At 56.3% G+C, this 21,635-nt stretch overlaps 2 protein-coding genes across 4 annotated transcripts in view; both read left to right on the forward strand.

Moving 5' to 3' along the window:
- The window catches only part of SYMPK (symplekin), a 45,934-nt gene extending 31,485 nt beyond the window's left edge, over nt 1–14,449 (forward strand). For all 3 annotated transcript variants that reach the window (XM_032262588.1, XM_032262587.1, XM_032262589.1), the window contains exons 13-27: nt 89–239; nt 1,086–1,321; nt 2,289–2,370; nt 2,576–2,689; nt 3,851–3,998; nt 4,877–5,037; nt 6,326–6,434; nt 6,744–6,844; nt 7,327–7,417; nt 8,419–8,520; nt 11,658–11,845; nt 12,989–13,165; nt 13,362–13,457; nt 13,761–14,084; nt 14,196–14,449. In XM_032262588.1, the coding sequence (XP_032118479.1) occupies nt 89–239; nt 1,086–1,321; nt 2,289–2,370; nt 2,576–2,689; nt 3,851–3,998; nt 4,877–5,037; nt 6,326–6,434; nt 6,744–6,844; nt 7,327–7,417; nt 8,419–8,520; nt 11,658–11,845; nt 12,989–13,165; nt 13,362–13,457; nt 13,761–14,084; nt 14,196–14,333 (2,218 nt within the window). In that variant the 3' untranslated portion in view covers nt 14,334–14,449. The remainder of the gene's footprint in view (nt 1–88; nt 240–1,085; nt 1,322–2,288; nt 2,371–2,575; nt 2,690–3,850; nt 3,999–4,876; nt 5,038–6,325; nt 6,435–6,743; nt 6,845–7,326; nt 7,418–8,418; nt 8,521–11,657; nt 11,846–12,988; nt 13,166–13,361; nt 13,458–13,760; nt 14,085–14,195) is intronic.
- Nucleotides 14,450–14,579: 130 nt separating this feature from the next.
- Nucleotides 14,580–21,635, forward strand: part of RSPH6A (radial spoke head 6 homolog A) — an 18,258-nt gene continuing 11,202 nt past the window's right edge. Inside the window, exons 1-2 of the mRNA XM_032262595.1 lie at nt 14,580–15,365; nt 17,722–17,959. Of these exons, the coding sequence (XP_032118486.1) occupies nt 14,716–15,365; nt 17,722–17,959 (888 nt within the window). The 5' untranslated portion in view covers nt 14,580–14,715. The remainder of the gene's footprint in view (nt 15,366–17,721; nt 17,960–21,635) is intronic.

Below are 21,635 nucleotides of genomic sequence, written 5' to 3' on the forward strand. Positions count from 1 at the left end.
ACCTTGAAGTCAGGAGCGTCACCAGACAGGCCTGGGCTATAAGAAAGATGGTCTGAGTCAGTGTTGCTGTCACTGCTCTTCCACGTAGGCTGGCAGGTGCTGGTGGGCGCAAGAAGATCTTTCGTCTCAGCGACGTGCTGAAGCCCCTGACCGATGCCCAGGTGGAGGCCATGAAGCTGGGCGCTGTAAAGAGGATCCTGCGGGCTGAGAAGGCTGTGGCCTGCAGCGGGGCAGCCCAGGTATGCCCCTGCCACCCGCCCAGCCCATCCTTTCAGTCCCACTCCTCAAGCATTTGCCTCACATCCAGGGAAGAGTCTGGCCCCAGCGTCAAACCTCCCTGGCTATGGACCCCAGCTCTGCTGCTCACAGCCGCTTCTCCAGCTCGCTCCCATCGTCCATAAAACAGAGAGAGTAGTGGCAGCTCCTGCTGGGTGACAAGTAAACGTGGAAATGCACACACGCGCTCGGGCACACAAGGCGGGTGCCGGGGGCCTCTGCAAGTGAGGGCTGTGCTTGTGGTCTTGGTTCTTCCCAGCTGTTAATATTCTTACTGTTACTATTTAGCTTTAGAAATATACCTGGTTCTCAGTCCTGATTCTGCCACTTGCTGGCACTGTTACCTTCAAAGAATGGAAAAAAGTGACTTTTTTCCTATTCTATGAAGTTAATTTTTGATTGGCCAGTAGTATAGGAACACACTCTCTGTGCTGAAAAATATTTCCAGGCAATCCAGATCTAGTACTATCTTCTGTGGCCATCACCTGCACCCCATCCCCCTCTTCAAAGGTGACAAGGGCACAAATTGGGGGAATCTTTGAGGATCTTTTTCTGTGCATTTAAGTACATGGGTGCTGCTCCTAGAAACTCATTTTTATTCTGTGATGATAGATCCCCGGCCTGGCACCCCCACCCTCCACCACACAAACAGGACCTTCTGGGTATAAGGGACCTCGCTGGCCTTCCTCACTTCACTCCGTGTCTGCTCTGAGAGTTCCTGCGCCTGGGCAGGAGGGGTCACAGGGCACGATTGCGGAGTCCCTGGGTTGCCCACCCTACACTGATGTGCTGGCTTGCCCTCCCACCAGGTGCGCATAAAGATCCTGGCCAGCCTGGTGACACAGTTCAACTCGGGCCTCAAGGCGGAGGTCCTGTCCTTCATCTTGGAGGATGTGCGGGCCCGCCTGGACCTGGCCTTCGCCTGGCTCTACCAGGAATACAACGCCTACCTGGCTGCAGGTGCCTCGGGCTCCCTGGACAAGTATGAGGACTGCCTCATCCGCCTGCTGTCCGGCCTGCAGGAGAAACCAGACCAGAAGGATGGGTGAGGGGGCTGGCCTGCACCCTCCTGTCCCCGAGAGGCCCCCTGTCCTGGTGCTGCCCTGCCTTTCTGGTTCTGACCACCTCCCTCTTCATCTCCCCCAGAGGCAGTCCTCCTCACGCCTGTCCCACTCTCCTCTCCTCTCCTCCCCCCCGGAGGGTTATTGCTTTGGGTGTGGGCTCTGGTTGTGCTCCCTGAGCTCCCAGCTCTGCCGCTTGCTCCGAGTGGCTTTATCACTCCCACTCTGTGCCGTTTTCCCATCTATAAATAACAGTGCTCACCCATGGGCCTGGAGATGGACTTCTCTGCACCCCATTTCCTGCCTGAGTTGGTTCTGTAGCTTCCTCCCTATCCTTGGCCTCCAGCTTACTCATCTGTCCTCCGCACAGCAAGTCCAGGAACACTCTGTTACATAAATCCTTTTACTACTTCCCCGTAAAGAACCTTCCGTGGTTCTCCATTGCTCTTGGGATAAACACAGCCCCATCACTGTGACCCAGCCTCTTTGGCCTTACTCCCTGAACATTAGCCGCACTGGCCTTCTGTCTTCCTCGAATGTGCCAGGGGCGCTAGTGCTTCCTGTTGTGTCCACCTGAAACGCTCTTCCCTCAGCTCCGCGTGGTTGGCTCCTTCTCATCCACCAGTGTACTCAAATGTGACTTCAAAGCGGCCTTTGGAGGCCACCACGTCTAAAATCCCATCATTCCCTCCCATTGTTATGTTCAATGAATACAGTTAGGAATTCCCGTTTGATGAAAGGAAGAAATGAGGTTCAGAGAGGTACAGTCTTTGCCCAGATCATCCACCTGGCAGCTTTTGAACGCTGGTCCATTCACCTCCAAAGCTTTATAACCAGGGGCTTGAACAAGCAGCACCTGAGGGAGGGCCCACTGGCCCTGAGCTCCTACAGTTACCAGGGAGCCAGGCGGCCTCTTCCTCTGCACCATGTCCTCCACTCCCTCTCTGGCAGGATCTTCACCAAGGTTGTGCTGGAGGCACCGCTCATCACAGAGAGTGCCCTGGAGGTGATCCGCAAGTACTGCGAGGATGAGGTGAGGCCAGGCTTGGTCACTGCTGCCTGGGGCAGAGGACAGGGCCCTACTCGCAGGGGTCTGAAGGGCACGCAGCCCCTTGTGGCAGGGGGTTTCAGGAGGCACCGGGCCCTTTTGTCCAGTACCTGTTGAGAAGGATGCAGGAGAGACAGCCCAAAGGCACACTCAGGTGGACTGAACTTGGATCCCCTCCCTCTTGCCACAGAGTCGCACCTATCTGGGCATGTCCACGCTTCGAGACCTGATCTTCAAGCGTCCATCCCGCCAGTTCCAGTACCTGCATGTCCTCCTCGACCTCAGCTCCCATGAGAAGGACAAGGTGATCCCCTCCTCCACTTCCTGGCTGCCCACAGCCTGCAGCTTGCAGAGGCTGCCACTATCCTGAGGAACCAGCCCAGCCTCTTCCACACTCCCTTACAGTTTCTCTGGGCCCACTGCCTTCTTGCATTGGTTTTTTTGGCTGTTGCCAGGTTTCTGTCTGTCTGTTTTTTTTTTTTGTTTTTTTTTTTTTTTTTTTTTTTTTTTTTTCATTTTCAGTGGCATGAAACTGCCTAGAAACCAGGGTCACCGTGCCTGAGTCTGTCTGCGGTGTGTACACACGCACATGTGTACTTGCCTTCCCAGGAAGGGCATCCCACTCTCGCTCTTAGGCCACCTGTGGCGGCCAGCACCGGCTCCTGGTGCAGCCCAGTCCTATGCTGGGGCCTGAGGGCATTGCCCAGTCAGGGAGCCTGTGTGGCCTCAGCCAGCAGTGAGGACACGGTGTGCTCAGCAGCTGAGCAGAGCAGCGTACAGCTGTGGAGCCCTGGGGAGAGAGGGGCCGACCATCTGGGTGTGGGGTGGGCAGGGGAGATGTTTCAAGGAAGGCTTGCGGGAGGAGGGGATGTGTGCACAGAAACCTGGAAAATGAGTAGCTGGGTGTGCTCTAGACAGAGGGGACGAATGTGCACGTGCTGTGGTTGAGAGAGCACCCTTGACCCAGCCTTGTGCCTCAGCCTTGCCCAGCAGTATGTTCATTCATTCAACAGACCTTCAGCGTGCACCTCTGGCCCAGGCCATGTGCTGCTGCTGTGGTCAAAGCAGTGCCCAGGACCAGTCCCTGGCCTCACAGCTCCCAGCGGATGATACCTGAGTGAAACAGGGTTTAGCTGGCAATAGATGTTCTAGGGAGACTTGGCAGGGAGCAGCACTTTTAAAGAACCAGGAAGACTTCCCTCTGCTTGGAGCTTAAGGAGCCGGGCAAGGAGCAGTGAAGGGTAGATGGGCTGGTGAGGCAGGCAGTGAGGTGGTGCCGTGGGTCCGGCCCTGGCCAGGATATCTCCCTCCTGTGCTGGGGACCAGCCCTGGCCTTGGTAACAGCTAGGCTGCCCTTTCTCAGGCTTGGGCTTGTTTTCACAGGAGTGTTGCCATACTCGGAGGAATAGCTGTTCTTCCCCCTTCCCTCTTCCCTGACCCCAGCCTTCTCCATCTTCCTCCTCAGGTGCGCTCCCAGGCCCTGCTGTTCATCAAACGCATGTATGAGAAGGAACAGCTGCGGGAGTATGTGGAGAAATTTGCCCTCAACTACCTGCAACTCCTGGTGCACCCCAACCCACCATCTGTGCTGTTTGGAGCTGACAAGGACACAGGTTGGGCTCAGGTCATCAGATGTGTATTGAGCGCAGCTGTGTCCGGGCTCGGCCCTGCGTGCAGAGGGGCTGAGTGGGGAAGCCACCTGGATAGCAGTGACAGGAACAGACAGGACTGGGACAGCCACCTAGGGGCTGTGAGAATGAGGGTAGGGGGGCACCTGACCCAGCTTGGGGGGTCAGGGAAAGAGACCTGGAGAACAAGGAGAGCCAGCCAGCGGTGAGACCCCAAGAAGGATCAGGCAGGGCCAACTCAGGCAAGTTCCCTCAGCAAAGCCCTGGGTCCCCCAGGATTATAGACAGGTAGATGCAGGCCCTGAGTAAGTGAACCATTAAACAGAAAGGTTGGGGGCCATGACAGGGCAGCACAGGAGGCCCAGCATGGCCCAGGTGCCGGGAAGCATTCCCAGGAGAGGCACAGCCTTTGTAAGGCCCAGAGGCTGAGCAGGTTTGGAGGAGCTGGGGCGCTGTGGACCCGGCAGAGGGGAGGGTGGACACAAAGGTGCAGAGACCAGGGCCCTTGAGACTGTTCGAAGGGGCGTGTGACCAGCATGGAGGGCAGTTGTATGCTGGTCACATACAACTGCCCTCCATGCTGGTCACACACCCTCCTGGGGCCACCCCATACAACACTGGCAGACAGTGCAAGGCAGGGAGCTGGAGGTTAATCCCAAGGCCACAAGGCAGGGGTGGCCCCCTTCTAGCTGCTTTGTGTGTTGGCAGTCGGGTGGCTGGAGATGGGAAGTCCTGGTCCCACCCCATTTCTCTGCCCTCCCTGGTTCCCACTGACCCACTGCCTGAGAAGGGACAGGCCCAGAGGGTCCAAGGGGGTTAGAGAAGAGTGTGGGCCAATCTGATGCCCACCCCTGCCCTCTCAGAGGTGGCAGCGCCCTGGACGGAGGAGACAGTGAAGCAGTGTCTCTACCTCTACCTGGCCCTCCTGCCTCAGAACCACAAGCTGATCCACGAGCTGGCGGCCGTGTACACTGAAGCCATCGCTGACATCAAGCGGACAGTGCTGAGGGTCATCGAGCAGCCGGTGAGGCCCCGGAGCCCACCAGGCCCTGCTCACCCATGGGCAGGGCTGCGTCCCCAGCTCCAGTTCTTCCCCTACCTGCTCCACCTACCTGCTCCACCTCAGAGTGTGCCAAGCCCAAAGGGTGGTCATCCCGGGCCAACCCGGGCTGTGTAGCTTGCGGGCAGTCCGCATGTCACTCATCGGTTTCCGAGGAAACATCAGAGTGGCCCAGCAGTTAGGAGCCTGGAGCTGGACAGAGCTGGGTTCGAGCTCTCTTCCCACTTTCTCACTGAGACCTTGGGCCCTTCAGTAAAAATGGGCAAGATGTTCCAGTCCCTCCACACTGATGCACAGGGTCCATGAATTCATGCACATACACCTCCGTGTCACTGTCACTGTCTGTGAACTGGCCGTCCCTGTGTTGCTAATGGGACTCTAACTGTCATTATGTAAAAATAAGTCCTTCTCACTCCTGCCCCTGGAGCCACAGAGCTGCCCACATGAGAAGCAGCTCAGTGACAGACTGGCACCTGAGATTGGAATGTCTGCTTTTCCAGTTTGCAGCAGGATTTGAAACCACCTTTTTTCTCTCTGCCCCTGACATTTTTGGATTACAGAACATTTTCACGATAAACAGGAGAGGGAGAACTGTATGTTAATCCCCACCTATCTGCCATTTGGGTTCATTAGGACTCTTACCTGGAAGATGGGGATAGCAGGCTTCTTGTAGTCAGGAGGAAACAGATCTTTAGACCTATTCTCAAAGTCAGCCAGCTGTGTGGAAAAGCGATCCCAAGGGGCTGTGAGCTCTTCAAGGGCAGAGACGGTTTTAGTCAGGAACAGAAACGTTAATAGGGGAAGGTGGCATCTGGCCCCAGCCCCTGTGTTTGGCATTCACTGTGGGGCAGGCTCCAGACGCAGCAGCAGGTGGAGCCTCGTCTGGGCTCTTGGTCATGCTGGCTGCGTGTGAGAAACCAAGTCATGAAGCGGGTGGGTGGGGCTAAGAATATCTTTACCAGTGAGTGAAGCACAGTGTGGGCATTCGAGGCAGGTCAGGTCTGAACCACAGAGGAGGGGCCTGCAGGAGGACAGCCTGGCCAGGGCTGGGAACTGGAGCAGGCCCTCGTCCAGAGAGGCTGTGAGAAGAGGCCAAGGTTCCTCCGACCTCTCCCGCCTTTCCCCCCGCTCTCCAAACCCTGTCACCAGCCTCACCCTGGTCCCCATAGTCCCCACAGCCACCCTGCCACAAATACCCAAGCCTCCCCTGAGCTCTCACTGTGGGTCTGGTCATCCCTGTCTCTGCCTCTAGATCCGAGGAATGGGCATGAACTCCCCGGAGCTGCTCCTGCTGGTGGAAAACTGTCCCAAGGGGGCAGAGACACTGGTAACGCGGTGTCTGCACAGCCTCACAGACAAAGGTGACCCCAGAGACCCTCACCTTTCCTGCTTTCCTCCCTTTCCTTAGCCTTCCCCGGGACCTGGGGATCCGAGCCAATGGTCCCCAGTTGGTCGCACCTCTTGTGGGGTCTCTGCCTGTCCTTGGGCCTCAGTTTCTCCATCTGTAACGCTGTGGTGCTAAATGCACGTGAGCAGCCAAGAGTGAAAGGTTCCTGCTGTGAAGTTGCTCTCCCCTCCCGCACACCCACCTGCTTGTCTTCCCTGGGTGTCCACCCTCCCCCGTGCTCCCCTCCGCCTCCAACACGGTGCTTCCTGCTGCTTCCACGCAGTGCCACCCTCCCCGGAGCTAGTGAAGCGGGTCCGGGATCTCTACCACAAGCGACTGCCAGACGTCCGCTTCCTCATCCCGGTGCTCAATGGGCTGGAGAAGGTATGGAGCCGGAGGCCTGTATGTCCCCGTTGCCTGGGACATGTGGGACCGGGAGGGGCAGGGCAGCAGGTAGCTTCAGCAGCAGTTGAGCCAGAGTCATGTAGCAGGGGGTAGAAGGGACCCTGTCTGTGGTCAGAAGTCGTGGAAACCACCGACACCCGTGTTCTGATATGCACAGCAGCTCCTGGACTCATCTTCATGGGTACCGGGTGCCAGTAGCTCTGCTGCTTTCTCTACCTCAATCAGGTCCCTTCCCCTCTTTGAGACTCCTCCTCTGTTAGGGATCATGAGGCCCCTTGGCACACACGTGACATGCATGGGGCTCAGCTGGGCACTCTGCCCTGAGGGTGTAGTGAGGGTAGGAGGGGCTGGGTGAGCCAGAAGTCGCCCTCACCTCCCCTGGGCAAGCAGGGGTAGCTTATCTGGAAGGGGAGTGAGGGTGTACCTGACTCAACCCCCACCCCACCACCTTCTCCCCGTAGAAAGAGGTGATCCAGGCCCTGCCTAAACTCATCAAACTCAACCCCATCGTGGTGAAGGAAGTCTTCAACCGCCTGCTGGGCACCCAGCATGGTAGGTGATGCAGCCTCCTCCCTCCTCCCCACCAGGAGGCCTACCGCCCGAGTGCTGGGGCAGGAGGCAAGATGCAGGGTGCCCTGTTCCCTGGAACACCAGTTGTACTGGACGCCTCTGTGTCCTGGAGCTCCCAGGCCACCCTCTGGGATGTTTGGATGATGGTTTCATTCACGGCAGGGGCAAGACCATGGAGCTGGGGGTGGAGGCTCCAGCAGCATCTTCCCTTCTAGGATCTGGCCTCACCAGCCCCTCTCAGGCCCTGGCTCCATTCTGGTCCCTCCTTAGATCTTGCCTGAATCCCTCAAGCTGTGGGCCAGGGGCATTTTGTTTTGATGAGGTCACAAAGAAACGAAAGTGAAATTTTCAACTTAGAAACTAACTAGCAAGTAAGGTAGAAGGGGTTCTTCGCCCGTTACCCCAGTGGTTGGAACTAGAGAAAGAATGGAGGCTGATCTGTTCCACGCAGACCCTGGTGGTTTAAAACACACACATGGACGGCTCTGGGACCATCAAAAGAGCAGCAAAGACCACCCCCACCAAGCCTCCTCCCATCCAGCCCCCGCGCAGGGGAAGGTTCCAGCCACTTTATGGAAGTCCACAGCCTGGCCCCATCCTGCCCTGTTCTGCAAATGCGCATGAGCCTGTGCTGCGTTGGTGTCTGTGTTGTTGGTGTCTGTGTTGGGGACTACACAATGAGGTGGTCCTCCCTGCCCTCAGATACATAGCCGAGGGCCAGAGACACCCAGCCATGCCACACTTTACCCAGGGTGGGAGCCCAGGATGGGAAGGAGCACACCGTGGTGACCTCAGGGTGCCTGAGGGTGCCTGCTGCCTTCAGCGTCCTCTTTTTCTGTTGTCAGTCACTTGCCCTGCTCCAGCCCCGAAAGCAGAGGGTACCTCATCTTTGCTCACAACTCCCCCAATCTGAGGAACTCAGACCCGCCTCTTCAGTTAGGCAACCGTACTGTCTCCCCCACCCTTCCTCCCGCCCGCTGCAGGTGAGGGAAACTCGGCCTTATCCCCGCTGAACCCTGGAGAGCTCCTGATCGCATTACACAACATCGACTCCGTGAAGTGTGACATGAAATCCATCATCAAAGGTGAGGTGCTCCCCCCACTCCAGTGACCTGGCCCCTGTGGCCCCATGGGCAGGACCTCAATCACCCACATGCCTCCACTGAAATCTGCCAAGTCAAAGACTGTGCCACTCACAGCCCTACCTCTCAGCTCTGCAGGGACACCTCCCTTCCTCCCAAGTTTTACCCTTTACAACCCCGCCTTTTTCTGCCTCTGTCTAAGGCACTCTGACGTACCTGCCGTGGGCTGGCACAGAGTGGGCCTAAAGCAGTCGGGGTAGCCACGGCCCTCACCCTGAGGAACAGGAGGAAGCAGGGCACACCGTGAGTGGTAGTCAGAGGTGCTGCAGCAGGGCAGACCCAGGGCTCCAGGGCGCTTGTGGGCTGGGGTAGATGAGGCAGGAGAGCTTGCCTCCAGGGCAGCAGGGTCGGTGACAAACTGGCTGGCTCACGATGGCCCACACTCACTGAACATGCTCTGCGCTGGGCTCTCCCTGAACGCCTGCAGGCCTGAGCCTGCTGGTCCTCAAATGTGCCACCTGGTGAGTATGTTTCACTCCCATTGTGTAGACAGGAATTGGAGGCTCCAGAGAGGTTAGGTGACTTACTCAGGGCCTCGCAGAAGCTAAGTGGTGTAGTGGAAAAAACAGAATCTGAAGTGAGATGGACCTGAGTGGGAGCCCCAGCTCTGCTGGTTCCAGGTCTGAGGACCACCTCCCCTGAGAGCCCCCTTCACCCCTCCCTGAGCGAGGTTTCTGGGCCAGGAGCCATCCTGTCCCACGGAGCTGGACACTCTCACTGTTGCCTTCTCTACTCCAAAGACTGCTGTCCTTTGATTCCTCTTCTCACCCTCAGACCTGGGGAAGGGGCTTCCTCCCTGTGCCGCTCACTTCTGTGCTCCAGCCTGAAACAGCTTTTCAGTGACTTACCTCCTAACCTTCCCCCGCAAGTTCTCTCAGAAACTTTTGAAGTCAAGAGAAGAGCTTATGGAAATATCAAACCCACATTAAAACCGAGCAGGCGCCAAAGCCTCCGGGGGAGACCAGCAGGGAGGAGAGAGCTCCAGGCTCAGAGGCCAGGGCTGTGGTCTCACATTCCTGGACCCCTTTGGTGATCTGAGGAAGTTCTACTGTTCCCAGGACAGTATGCTCATATTGTTTGTGTACAGTTTGAGGGGATGCACACATACACACCCCAAGACCATTTGTGGACCCAGATTCTCCTAGATGCCCTGAGGAGCCTAGGCCCAAGGAGAAAGGGCCTTGCCAGAGGTCACAAAGGCGACCAGGTCCCTGGAGGGGTCAGCAGGGCCTACCCTACACAACGCCACCTTTTTCTTCCAGCATGCCCAGGCCTGCACACTGCGGGCTAGACAGCCCTCCAGCTGGTGTCCCCAGCACCCAGGCCACATTTTTCCCCTGCTCGGGCACCAGCAGTCTTGCTGGCCGCACTCTTAAGCTCCAGGTCACGAAGTCCAGTCCTTTTCTTGTGCACCATTTGCTCCCCCATAGACCACCCTGTTCCTCTGGAGAGCTTGTCGATAACTAGACCCATTCCTGGTAGTCTGTTCCAGCATTAAGAAAACAGCATGTCTGCTCCCCCATATCCATCCTGGGTGGTGCTGGAGACACAGGAGGGACAGCCCCAGCCCCATCCTTCCAGGGCGTACAGTCCAGGGAGGGAGACAGGAAGTCCCTGGCCAGTAACAACTGAGAGGAGTGTGGGACTGGGCAGAGGGGTGATGTAACACAGCCTGGGTGTGGGACATCAGGGAGGTCTTCTCGAAAGAGGGGACACTCGGGCTGAGACCAGGAAAGGATGAGTAGGCGGCAGCAGCAGGAGGCTGCAGTTACCGAGGGAGGTGCTCGCCAGCTGGTTCTGGACCTGCAGTGCCACGCCTGGCTGACTTAGGGGACGAAGGAGGGGCCCTGGTCAAGAGAAGAGGTCAGGCTGTGGCCACTGGGGAGGGCGCCCCGGGGGCTCTTGTAGGTCAGGTGGGAATTTGGCCTGTCTCTTGAGAGTGTCTGGGAAGGGAGTCAGGTCTGATCTTTCCAAAGCCCCCTTCAGGCTATTGTATGGAAAGTGGATCAGAGGCTCACGGGAGGCCCACGTTGGGACCCAGGGCAAAGCTAACAGGGAAGGAGGGGAGGGGTGATTCTGGAGCCTTTAGGTGGCTGAGTGGGCAGCACCAGTGACCACCTGGCCCTGAAGGGGAGCGGGGCTTCCTCGGTTTCTGGCAGGTCCTCACCGCTACTCTCTGCTCTGCCCATTCAGCCTCCTCCCCACCTGTCTACGCCTCCCCCTCCCTTAGAGGCCCCACCCCTGTTCTCTGTTAGCCTCTCAAGGATTTTTGGGGTTGTGGGGGGTGCTCTCCTGGCTCAATAAAGACTTCCTGGTTGATACTCACATGGCAAGTGGTGTTTGGGGAAGGGCTTCAAAGGCAGCTCCTGGGGCCTCCTATTAGCACAGTGGATTGGGGCACAGCCACCCACTCGGGGAACAGACCCCAGGGCCTGGGTGCTCATGCCGTGCCAACCCTCTGGGTCCTACTGGTACTGGCACTGGGTGTTGAGCTGGGGGCTCATTGTATGCCCCGGCTCCAGCCGCCTCTTGTCCCTCCCTTCACTGTTACTCTACTGATTGTGCCCATATCCCCCACACAGACCTTGGCCTGGCACCCCCATCTTCCCAGCACCAGTGCAAGCCCTGTGTCCCTGTCAGGAGTGGGTGGGCAGTTCCTAAGCTGGTCTGTAGATTGCTGTTCTCCCTGGAGGGGCTGGTGGAAGCCAATAGCTGCCTTCTCTCCCTAGCAGGGGTGGGGGGCCCTGCCACTCACCCAGGGCTTGGCAACACATCTTTCCAAGGTCATCCTCAAAGAGAGGGTGTCACGGGCTCCCTGTTCCACTCACTGTGGGGCTTCCTGGAGTTGGATGTCTTCTCCCTTGAACCAGGCCTGCCGGTTTTCCAAGCGTGGGGCTGTAGTGTGCCTTCTGCTGGGTCAGGGGAGTCTCCTGTCTCCGCCAGGGTCTTTAGAAGTCAGGGTTGGCTCTTCCCCTCATGTGGGCAGACAGCAGGGCGGTGCTCTCAAAGGGTGGTTGGGCTCCCACCTCCCAAGGGGCAGCTGGGCAGAGAGGACAGGCCCACTCTCCGCCTCCTCACAGCCACCAACCTGTGCTTTGCGGAGCGGAACGTGTACACGTCAGAGGTGCTGGCCGTGGTGATGCAGCAGCTGATGGAGCAGAGCCCCCTGCCCATGCTGCTCATGAGGACCGTCATCCAGTCCTTGACCATGTACCCCCGCCTGGGGGGCTTCGTCATGAACATCCTGTCCCGCCTCATCATGAAGCAGGTAACCCACCCCCAGCCACCCCATCCCCAGGCTGCAGATGGCAGCACGCCATGCTGACAGAACTCCCCTTCCCCTCCTGACCCCCAAGGGAGCCGGGTGGAGGATGGCCGGCTCTGCTCTGCCTTCTGCCAGGAAAATAGCAGTGCTCTAGGGTCTATGACTTGGCCAGCTCCCAGGTGATGAGGGAGGGCAACTGGGTGGTAAGAGCGTGGTAACCCTCAAGGAGCGTGCACTCAGGAGAGACATGGCCGCTCCTCACCCCCACCAATGTGTGCCAGGCCAGGATGCATCCCAGAGCCGAAACGTGGTCCAGGTTTTTGAGAGGTGCTAGAAATTTGGGCTTTAGAAATGCCACGATTGAGTCCAGGCATGATGGCTCACACTTGTAATGTAACCCTTTGGGAGGCCAAGGCAGAAGGTTTGCTTGAACCCAGGTGTTTGGGGCTGCAGTGAGGAATAATCGCCCTACTCACTGCACTGTAGCCTGAGCAACAGAGTAAGACCGTGTCTCAAAAAAAAAAAAAAAAAAAAAAAAAAAAATTACCATGATGAAACAAAACCCATGTGCAAGCCCCAGACTCGATTTGGCCTATGGGTTGCCACTTTACAGCATCCGGCTTAGAGGTTATATGTGGATTCAAACAGACCTGGGTTCAGATGTGCCCCTCCTTCCTCATTTGACCCGGGACAGGTCCCGCACCCCGGCGGACCTCCGCTGTTTAGCAGGGCTCATATCGCCCCCTGGAGGCTGCCGTGAGAATGTACAGGTGACCCTGGGCAGGTCTCAGCACCCGCACCGACCTCTGCTGTTTAGCAGGGCTCATATCGCTCCCTGGAGGCTGCCGTGAGAATGTCATGAGAGGGTGCTCCCGCAGCACTTAGCCTGGGCCTGGCCCAGCAGGGGAAGTCCAGAAAAGGCAGCCCTGGGTTTTATTCCACCTCCTTCCCAAGTTGACCTCATGGTCCAGCTGCCTGGTTTCGGAAGACAAAGGCCCTTGGAGGGAGGTCAGGGCTGCTTGTGGCCCATCCAGAGGAATGGACGGTGGGATGTGGGCATGGTCTTGGCAAGGTCTTTATTCCAATGTTGGGGCTGAGGGTCTTCCTGTGTGCCCCTCCCGACGGCTCCCTCCCTGCCTGGTCCAGGTGTGGAAGTACCCCAAGGTGTGGGAGGGCTTCATCAAGTGCTGCCAGCGCACCAAGCCCCAGAGCTTCCAGGTCATCCTGCAGCTGCCGCCCCAGCAGCTGGGAGCCGTCTTTGACAAGTGTCCCGAGCTCCGGGAGCCCCTGCTGGCTCACGTCCGATCCTTCACCCCCCACCAGGTACCCCTTCCCCCTACCCCAGGTGTGTGGTGCCCTCTGGGTCCCTCCGGTTGGGGGGGAGCTGAATGGAGGTGAACACCAGAAGGCCCTGCACAGCTGGAAGCTCTGGAGATTCAGGGCCCCAGGATCTGAGGTGTGCAAGTGGGGTCTCTGTGCCAGATCTGTCCCCAGAACCCCCTTCCTGCTCTCCACTCAGCAAGCTCACATCCCGAACTCCATCATGACCATCTTGGAGGCAACCGGGAAGCAGGAGCCAGAGGCCAAGGAGGCGTCTGCGGGGCCCTTGGAGGAGGTGAGGGCCCTGCAGCCTACCCATCTGGATCCTCAGATCCTCACCTGGTACCCCAGGCCAGCAAGGCTCACCATGGCCTGCTCCCGACCCCGAGACACGCAGGCCACCCCTGCCTCTGAGCCACCTTGTCTCCCAGGGGATGCTCCTGCTGGAAGGGAGTTGGGGGTCTGGGGGACAACTGCCCCTCCCTCCCTGTGCCCATAGTGAAGAGCTCAAAGACCACCTCAGGGTGGCCCCTTCTCTTTCCCACCGTCCTCTGAGCCACTCGCCTCTGAGCTTCTGTGTGGCCCTCCTCACCCCCAGGATGACCTGGAGCCCCTGGCCCTGGCCCCTGCCCCGGCCCCCCGGCCCCCACAGGACCTCATCGGCCTGCGGTTGGCCCAGGAGAAGGCCTTAAAGCGGCAGCTGGAGGAGGAGCAGAAGCTGAAGCCCGGAGGAGTGGGAGCCCCCTCCTCTTCCTCCTCTCCCTCAGCCCGGCCGGGCCCGCCCACGTCGGAGGAAGCCATGGATTTCCGGGAGGAGGGGCCTGAGTGTGAGACCCCGGCCATCTTCATCAGCATGGATGATGACTCGGGGCTGACTGAGGCCGCACTGTTGGACTCTAGTCTGGAGGGGCCCCTACCCAAGGTAGGGAGAGCAGAAGGATCCGGGCCGGGGTGAAGGTAGGGGGCAGGCGCCAGGGTGCAGAGCGTGGAGGGGACCGCGCCCTCCGACCGGCTCCCCTTCTCCTGTCACCAGGAGACTGCAGCGGGCGGGTTGACCTTGAAGGAGGAGCGGAGCCCCCAGACCCTCGCCGCTATTGGAGAGGATGCTGTGAAGACCCCCAGCCCGGCCGCTGAGGATGTGGGGGAACCTGAGGCCAAGGGGAACAGCTGACAGGGCTCGAGGGGGAAGGGGGGTGGGACTGGGACGTGAGGCTGGGAGATGGGGCGGAGCTCAACCTGTGGATGCTTTGCCTTAAAAAAAAAAAAAATAAAAGATGTGAAATTGGACAAGTTACTGAAAAGAAAAAAACGGGGTAGTGGGCCTGGGTCGGGGGTGTCGTCTCGGGCCTGGCGCGACGTCTGCTGTGGGGCTGCGCGGGATCAGGAGTGCGCGCTCGGAGCCGGCGCGGAACCCACCCTGGCCCAGCTCCCCGCGCCCTCCCCGGTAAACGGCCCCCCTCCAGTGCTCGGAAACCTGCAGTGGCAACGGATGGCTCGCCCGGCCTCCCTGTCTGCAAGCCTTTCTCCTAGAGGCCTGTGCCTCCTTGCGAGCCATGGGGGACTTGCCGCCCTACCCTGAGTCCCTTCCTCAGCAGCCCCCGAGCCGGAGGAGTTCTCAGGCCTCCGAGAGGCGGCACAGTCGGGGACAAGCTCAGCCCCTGGCAGCCGGCCCCGAGGAGGGGCGGCAGATGCCTCCAGACGCCCAGCACAACGTCCCGGGCTGGTCACAGAGGCGCAGCCTTTCCCAACAGGAGAGCTTCCTGATGCCCCAGGCCTTCCAGGCTGAGGAAGCCCGGCTGGGTGGCATGGAGTACCCATCCATGAACTCGGGCTTTCCCTCAGAGCCCCAGCCCCAGCCTTACCCAGAAGAAAGCAGGAACCAGGCTTCCCAGGGCACCACCAGTCTAATACTACAGCGGCTCCAGCAGGGCCAAGGCGGCCTGTTCCAGCAACTGGACTCCACTTTCCAGGAGCCCCCGGTCAGCCCCTTGAACCAGTTCAACCTCTACCAGACAGACCAGATCTACGAAGGTGCCCAGCACGGGCCCTACAGAAGGGACGACCCTGCCCTTCAGTTCTCAGGCTCTGAGCTGGGCTTCCTGCAATACAGCAACGAAGTGCCCGAGCCAGAGCCGCTGGAGCTGGCCGTGCAGAACGCCAAGGCCTACCTGCTGCAGACCAGCATCAACTGTGACCTCAGCCTGTGAGCAGGGGCAAAGGGTGGGGCCGGTGGGGGACCCAGGCAGGGAGGGGCCCCAGCCAAGACCCTACCTCAGTCAGTCACACAAGGGTTGTCCCTCATGGAAAACCAGTGACTGCTCTGGGCCTCTAGTTCAGCTAGGAGTCGGAATCAGTGGCACCAGCAGCTAGCGTTTACTAATCAGACGTGTGCTGGCACTGCACACGCTCACACCTAATTCTCAGCTGAGATGAGCACCATCCTGCTTTACAGAGGAGGAGACACACACACAAGTTGGGTTGCTTACCCAAAACCACACAGCTAGGACGTGGCAGAGTCAGGGTTCCAGCACACGTGACTTGGCTCCCCAGGCCCTCTTCCTTTATTTATTTACTTTTTTCAGACATAGTCTCACTCTGTCCCCCAGGCTGGAGCGCAGTGGCACAATCTTGGCTCACTGCAAGCCCCGCCTCCTGGGTTCAATTGTTTTCTCCTGCCTCAGCGTCCGCAGTAGCTGGGATTATAGGCGCACTCCACCACATCCAGCTAATTTTTGTGTTTTTAGTAGAGACAAGGTTTCACCATGTTGCCCAGACTAGTCTTGAACTCTTGACCTCAAGTGATCTCCCTGTCTCAGCCTCCCAAAGTGCTGGGATTACAGACATAAACCACCGCACCCAGCCCAACAACCAAGACTCTCTTATCCAGCAACAAAACCTCCCTGCCTGAAGACACTCGCCAAACCACTTAGCTGCAGTCACAATGCACCGCTCTCAGCCTCCATGAGATACCCAGGAAGCTCTCATTCTAGGGGAGTGGACAAGAAACAGAAAAACTGATAAACTGAAGTTAAGGGGGGCTCGAAGAGGGCTGGGAACACATGTGAAATAGTGTGGATCTGACCAGGCGCGGTGGCTCATATCTGTTATCCCAGCACTTTGAGAGGCCGAAGCAGGCGAATCACCTGAGGTCAGGAGTTCAAGACCAGCCTGGCCAACATGGCAAAACGCTATCTCTACTAAAAAATACAAAAATCAGCAGGGTGTGGTAGCGTGGGGCGGTAATCCCAGCTACTTGGGAGGTTGAGACGGGAGAATCGCTTAAACTCAGGAGGTGAAGGTTGCAGTGAGCCAGGATCACGCCACTGCACTTCAGCCTGGTCAACAGAGTGAGACTCCATCTCAAAAAAATAGTGTGGGTCAGGGAAGGCCTCTCCGAGGAGGTGACATTTGATTAGGGCCCCAAAGGAGGCGAGGGAGGGCACCTTGCAGATAACTGAAGGAAGAGTGAGCCAGGCAGAGCACATGGCAAATGCAAAGGCTCTCAGGCTTGCTGTCTTTGAGGAGCGGTAAGGAGGGGCTGGTATGTCTGGAACCAAGGAAGGAAGAGGGCGAAGCGGGAGAAGTGAGGTTGATGAAGCAATGGTTCTTGTTAAACACAAAGCTTGGCCCCATCCCTCCGATGCTCAGCACCTGCTATGGCTCCCCTTTGCCCACAGTGGGAAGCTGAGACTCCTCACCACAGCCTTCAAGGCACCTGGCCTGAACCATTTAACACCCTGCTTATGCCTGTAATCCCAGCATATTGGGAGGCCAAGGTGGATGGATCACTCAAGGTCAGGAGTTTGAGACCAGCCTGGCCAACATGGCTAAATCCTGTTTCTACTAAAAAATTTTAAAAATAGCCAGGCGTGGTGGCGCATGCCTGTAATCCCAGCTACTCAGAGGCTGAGGCAGGAGAATCGCTTGAACCCAGGAGGCGGAGGCTGCACCAAGCTGAGGTCATACAACTGCACTCCAACCTCTCAAAAATAAATAAGTTGCAAACCCTCTTCCATCCCTGGCACCCCAGGCCCCATTCTCTACTTTATGTGTCACCCTAGAAATTACCACCCCATGCCTGACACACTGTATATATTTTGCTTGTTTGATTAGTGTCAGTCTCCACCATAAGAATGTCAGCTGGGCGCAGTGGCTCACGCCTGTAATCCCAGGACTTTGGGAGGTAGGCAGATCACAAGGTCAAGAGTTCAAGACCAACATGGTGAAACCCTGTCTCTACTAAAAATTAAACATTAGCCAGGCGTGGTGGCGCACACCTGTAATCCCAGCTACTCAGGAGGCTGAGGCAGGAGAATTGCTTAAACCCAGGAGGCGGAGGTTGCAGTGAGCCAAGATGGTGCCACTGCACTCCAGCCTGGGTGACAGAGCGAGACTCCATCTCAAAAAATAAAGAAAAAAAAATCAGCTACACCTGGGCAGGGACCTTTCTGTTCCCTACTGTGTCCCCAGCAGCAGGTACAGGGCCAGGCACAGGGCAGCTGGCTCAGTGAGCTGAGTGAATGATGTCTCTGTCCTCCCACTCCTCCTGCGGGAGGCAGGTATGAGCACCTGGTGAACCTGCTGACCAAGATCCTGAACCAGCGGCCCGAGGACCCCTTGTCCGTCCTGGAGCCGCTGAACCGCACCACGCAGTGGGAGTGGTTCCACCCCAAGCTGGACACGCTGCGGGACGACCCAGAGATGCAGCCCACCTACGAGATGGCAGAGAAGCAGAAGGCGCTGTTCACCCGGGGTGGAGGCGGCGCCGAAGGCGAACAGGAGATGGAGGAGGAGGTGGTGAGTGAGCCAGACAGGAGAGGTGGGCAGCGGGATGGGGGCGGGGGCCCAAGCTTACTTAAGGCACAGCCTGTGCCAAGGCCTGGAGGCAAACGACAGCATTCCACAATCCAACCACAAAACAACTTCAGTCTTGGCCAGGTGGGGTGGCTCAGGCCTGTAATCCCAGCACTCTGGGAGGCTGAGGCAGGCGGATCACGAGGTCAGGAGTTCGAGACCAGACTGGCTAACATGGTGAAACCCTGCTTCTACTAAAAATACAAAAATTAGGCGTGGTGGTGGGTGCCTGTAATTCCAGCTACTCAGGAGGCTGAGGCAGGAGAATTGCTTGAACCTGGGAGGCAGATGTTGCAGTGAGCAAAGACCGAGGCACTGCGCTCCAGCCTGAGCATCAGAGCGAGACTTTGCCGGGCACGGTGGCTCACGCCTGTAATCCCAACACTTTGGGAGGCCGAGGCGGGCAGATCACGAGATCCAGAGATCGAGACCATCCTGGCCAAAATGGTGAAACCCGGTCTCTACTAAAAATACAAAAATCAGCTGGACGTGGTGGTGTGCGTCTGTAGTCCCAGCTATTCAGGAGGCTGAGACAGGAGAATTGCTTGAACCTGGGAGGTGGAGGTTGCAGTGAGCCGAGACTGTGCCACTGCACTCCAGCCTGGCGCCTGGTGACAGAGTGAGACTCTGTCTCAAAAAATAAATAAAAATAAATAAATAAAATTAAAAATCAGTCTGGGCGCTGTGGGTCACGCCTGTAATCCCAGCACTTTGGGAGGCCAAGGTGGGCGGATCACGAGATCAAGAGATCGAGACCATCCTGGCCAACATGGCAAAATACCGTCTCTACTAAAAATACAACAGCAAAAAAAAATTAGCTGGGCGTGGTGGCATGCGCCTGTGGTCTCAGCTACTCGGAAGGCTGAGGCGGAAGAATCGCTTGAACCCAGGAGGCGGAGGTTGCAGTGAGCCGAGATTGCACCACTGCATTCCATCTTGGTGACAAAGCAAGACTCCGTCTCAAAAGAAAAAAAAAAATTAAAAATCATTGGTCAAAAATGCTTTAACACCCTGAAAAACCCACCCTACATTGAAAAATCTAAGTCAAATTATCTTAAGTCTGGGACTGTCTGTATTTAATTTCACAATCCCACAATCAGATAATGCTTAAAATTTGGGTCAAGCGTTCTTTCACTTGTTCAACAAACTTTTGTTGTGGACTCTGATAATTCTGACACCTGCTTGGTCCCGAGCTAAGAGCTTCCGGAGCATGCTCTCATTTCACCCTGTTACCCAAGCACCAGCCATGCAGGCGACATGCTGCTACTCTCTGCACACAGAGCCAATCACTGAGACATTCAGAATTGCCAGCTGGAGAGGTTTTTTTAAAAAAAATTTAATTAATTAAGTCAGGGCCGGGCACGATGGTTCATGCCTGTAATCCTGGCACTTTGGGAGACCAAGACAGGCAGATCATGAGGTCAGGAGTTCAAGACTAGCCTGGCCAACGTGGTGAAACCCCATCTCTACTAAAAACACAAAAATTAGCTGGACATGGTGGCACGTACCTGTAATCCCAGCTACTCCGGAGGCTGAAGCAGAGAATTGCTTGAACCCACGAGGCAGAGGTTGCAGTGAGCCGAGATTGTGCCACTGCATTCCAGCCTAGGTGACAGAGCAAGACTCTGTCTCAAAACGAATAAATAAAAAAAAATAAATAATTGATGGGGTCTTGCTATGTTGGCCAGGTTTGTCTTGAACTCTTGGCCTCAAGCCATCCTCCTGCCTCGGCCTCCCCAAGTGTTGGATTACAGGCATGAGCCACCACACCTGGCCAAGAGCTGGAGTTCTTAATTTGAGGTCTGTGGAAGGGCAAAATTGGGGGCTTTGTGGCCTGTGAATGCTTTTAGGAAATGACTCATAAAAAATGGGTGATTCGGCCGGGCGCGGTGGCTCACGCCTATAACTCCAGCACTTTGGGAGGCCGAGGCGGGTGGATCACGAGGTCAAGAGATCGAGACCATCCTGGTCAACATGGTGAAACCCCGTCTCTACTAAAACTACAAAAAATTAGCTGGGCATGGTGGCGCGTGCCTGTAATCCCAGCTACTCAGGAGGCTGAGGCAGGAGAATTGCCTGAACCCAGGAGGCGGAGGTTGCTGTGAGCCGAGATTGCGCCATTGCACTCCAGCCTGGGTAACAAGAGCGAAACTCTGTCTCAAAAAAAAAAAAGGGGGATTCAGCATTTTCTTTTTTTTTTTTCTGTCTAGTGCAAGGCAAAGCTCTTATTTTTCTCATTTGCTATCTTCCAGACAGCTAGCCAGGACCTTCAACGGCATTTAGGCGATAAACCATTCCTTCCCATCCCACACAGTTTTCAAATACCTCCTGCACCATCTGTTTCCCCACACAGGGTCCTGCCAGAGTCTGCTCCTGGCCTTCGCTCTGTGGATGGCTTCCTGCTCTGAGACCCTCCTGTTTACTGCTGACAGCAGCTCATGTCGGGTGTTGCTGTTTTGGTAGCAAGTCTCCCCATCACTGAACCTCAAATGCTTGACTATTCTCACATCTATAATTTTATTCATTTATTTATTTGAGATGGAGTCTCACTCTGTCACCCAGGCTGGAGAGCAATGAACTCCGCTCACTGCAACCTCCACTTCCCGGGTTCAATGTGATTCTCCTGCCTCAGCCTCCCGAATAGCTGGGATTACAGGTGTATGCCACCACGCCCAGCTAGTTTTTGTATTTTTAGTAGAGACGAAGTTTTCCCATGTTGACCAGCCTGGTGTCGAATTCCTGACCTCAAGTGATCTGTCTGCCTCAGCCTCCCAAAATGCTGGGATTCAGGCATGAGCCATGTGCCTGGCCACATCTGTAATTTTAGACTAACTTTAGGGCCAAGTTTCGTTCTTGTTGCCCAGGCTAGAGTGCAATGGCACGATCTTGGCTCACCGTAACCTCTACTTTTCCCAGATTCAAGCCATTCTTCTGCCTCAGCCTCCCAAGTAGCTGGGATTACAGACATGCACCACCACACCCAGCTAATTTTGTATTTTTAGTAGGGATGGGGTTTCTCCACGTCGATCAAGCTGGTCTCGCACTCCCAACCTCTGGTGATCCACCTGCCTTGATCTCCAAAGTACTGAGATTACAGCTAGTGCTCAATTTACGACCACGATTGGTTTCCACAGACCGGTTGTAACACGATTTGGTTGTAAGTTGAGTAGGCTATATGTACAGTACTGTGAAATGATGTTATAAAAATCTTTAAGTCATATTTTATCATAATTTTCTTTCATTATTGTTATATATCATAATTTTCTTTGTTCATTTTATGCCGTTTGTATCATCTCTACACCATTTTGTTTCTTATTTTTACAGTCGTCAGGTTTAAGTAAAACACTGCATTACCAGTAGTAAAGGTTGACCTGAATGCTTATTATGAAAGCATTCTTGTCAAATCTCATTTTTAAAAAGCCACCTTAACTTGTGGTAAAGGCGCAGCCTTGTGTAAAACCGTAGAATATTCACAGATCACTGAACCACGGTGGTTTGAAGTGAAAAACCATGGCACATGATGAGTTTTGAAAAGGAGAAGAGTATGAACTATGTTAAGTCTTTTTTTTTTTTTTTTTTTTTTTTTTTTTTTTTGGGGTTGTTGTCTCTTTTTTTCCCC

This window comes from Sapajus apella, unplaced genomic scaffold (assembly GCF_009761245.1).
Source record: "Sapajus apella isolate SASKATOON/1434 unplaced genomic scaffold, GSC_monkey_1.0 scaffold130, whole genome shotgun sequence".
NCBI classification, from domain to species: domain Eukaryota; kingdom Metazoa; phylum Chordata; class Mammalia; order Primates; family Cebidae; genus Sapajus; species Sapajus apella.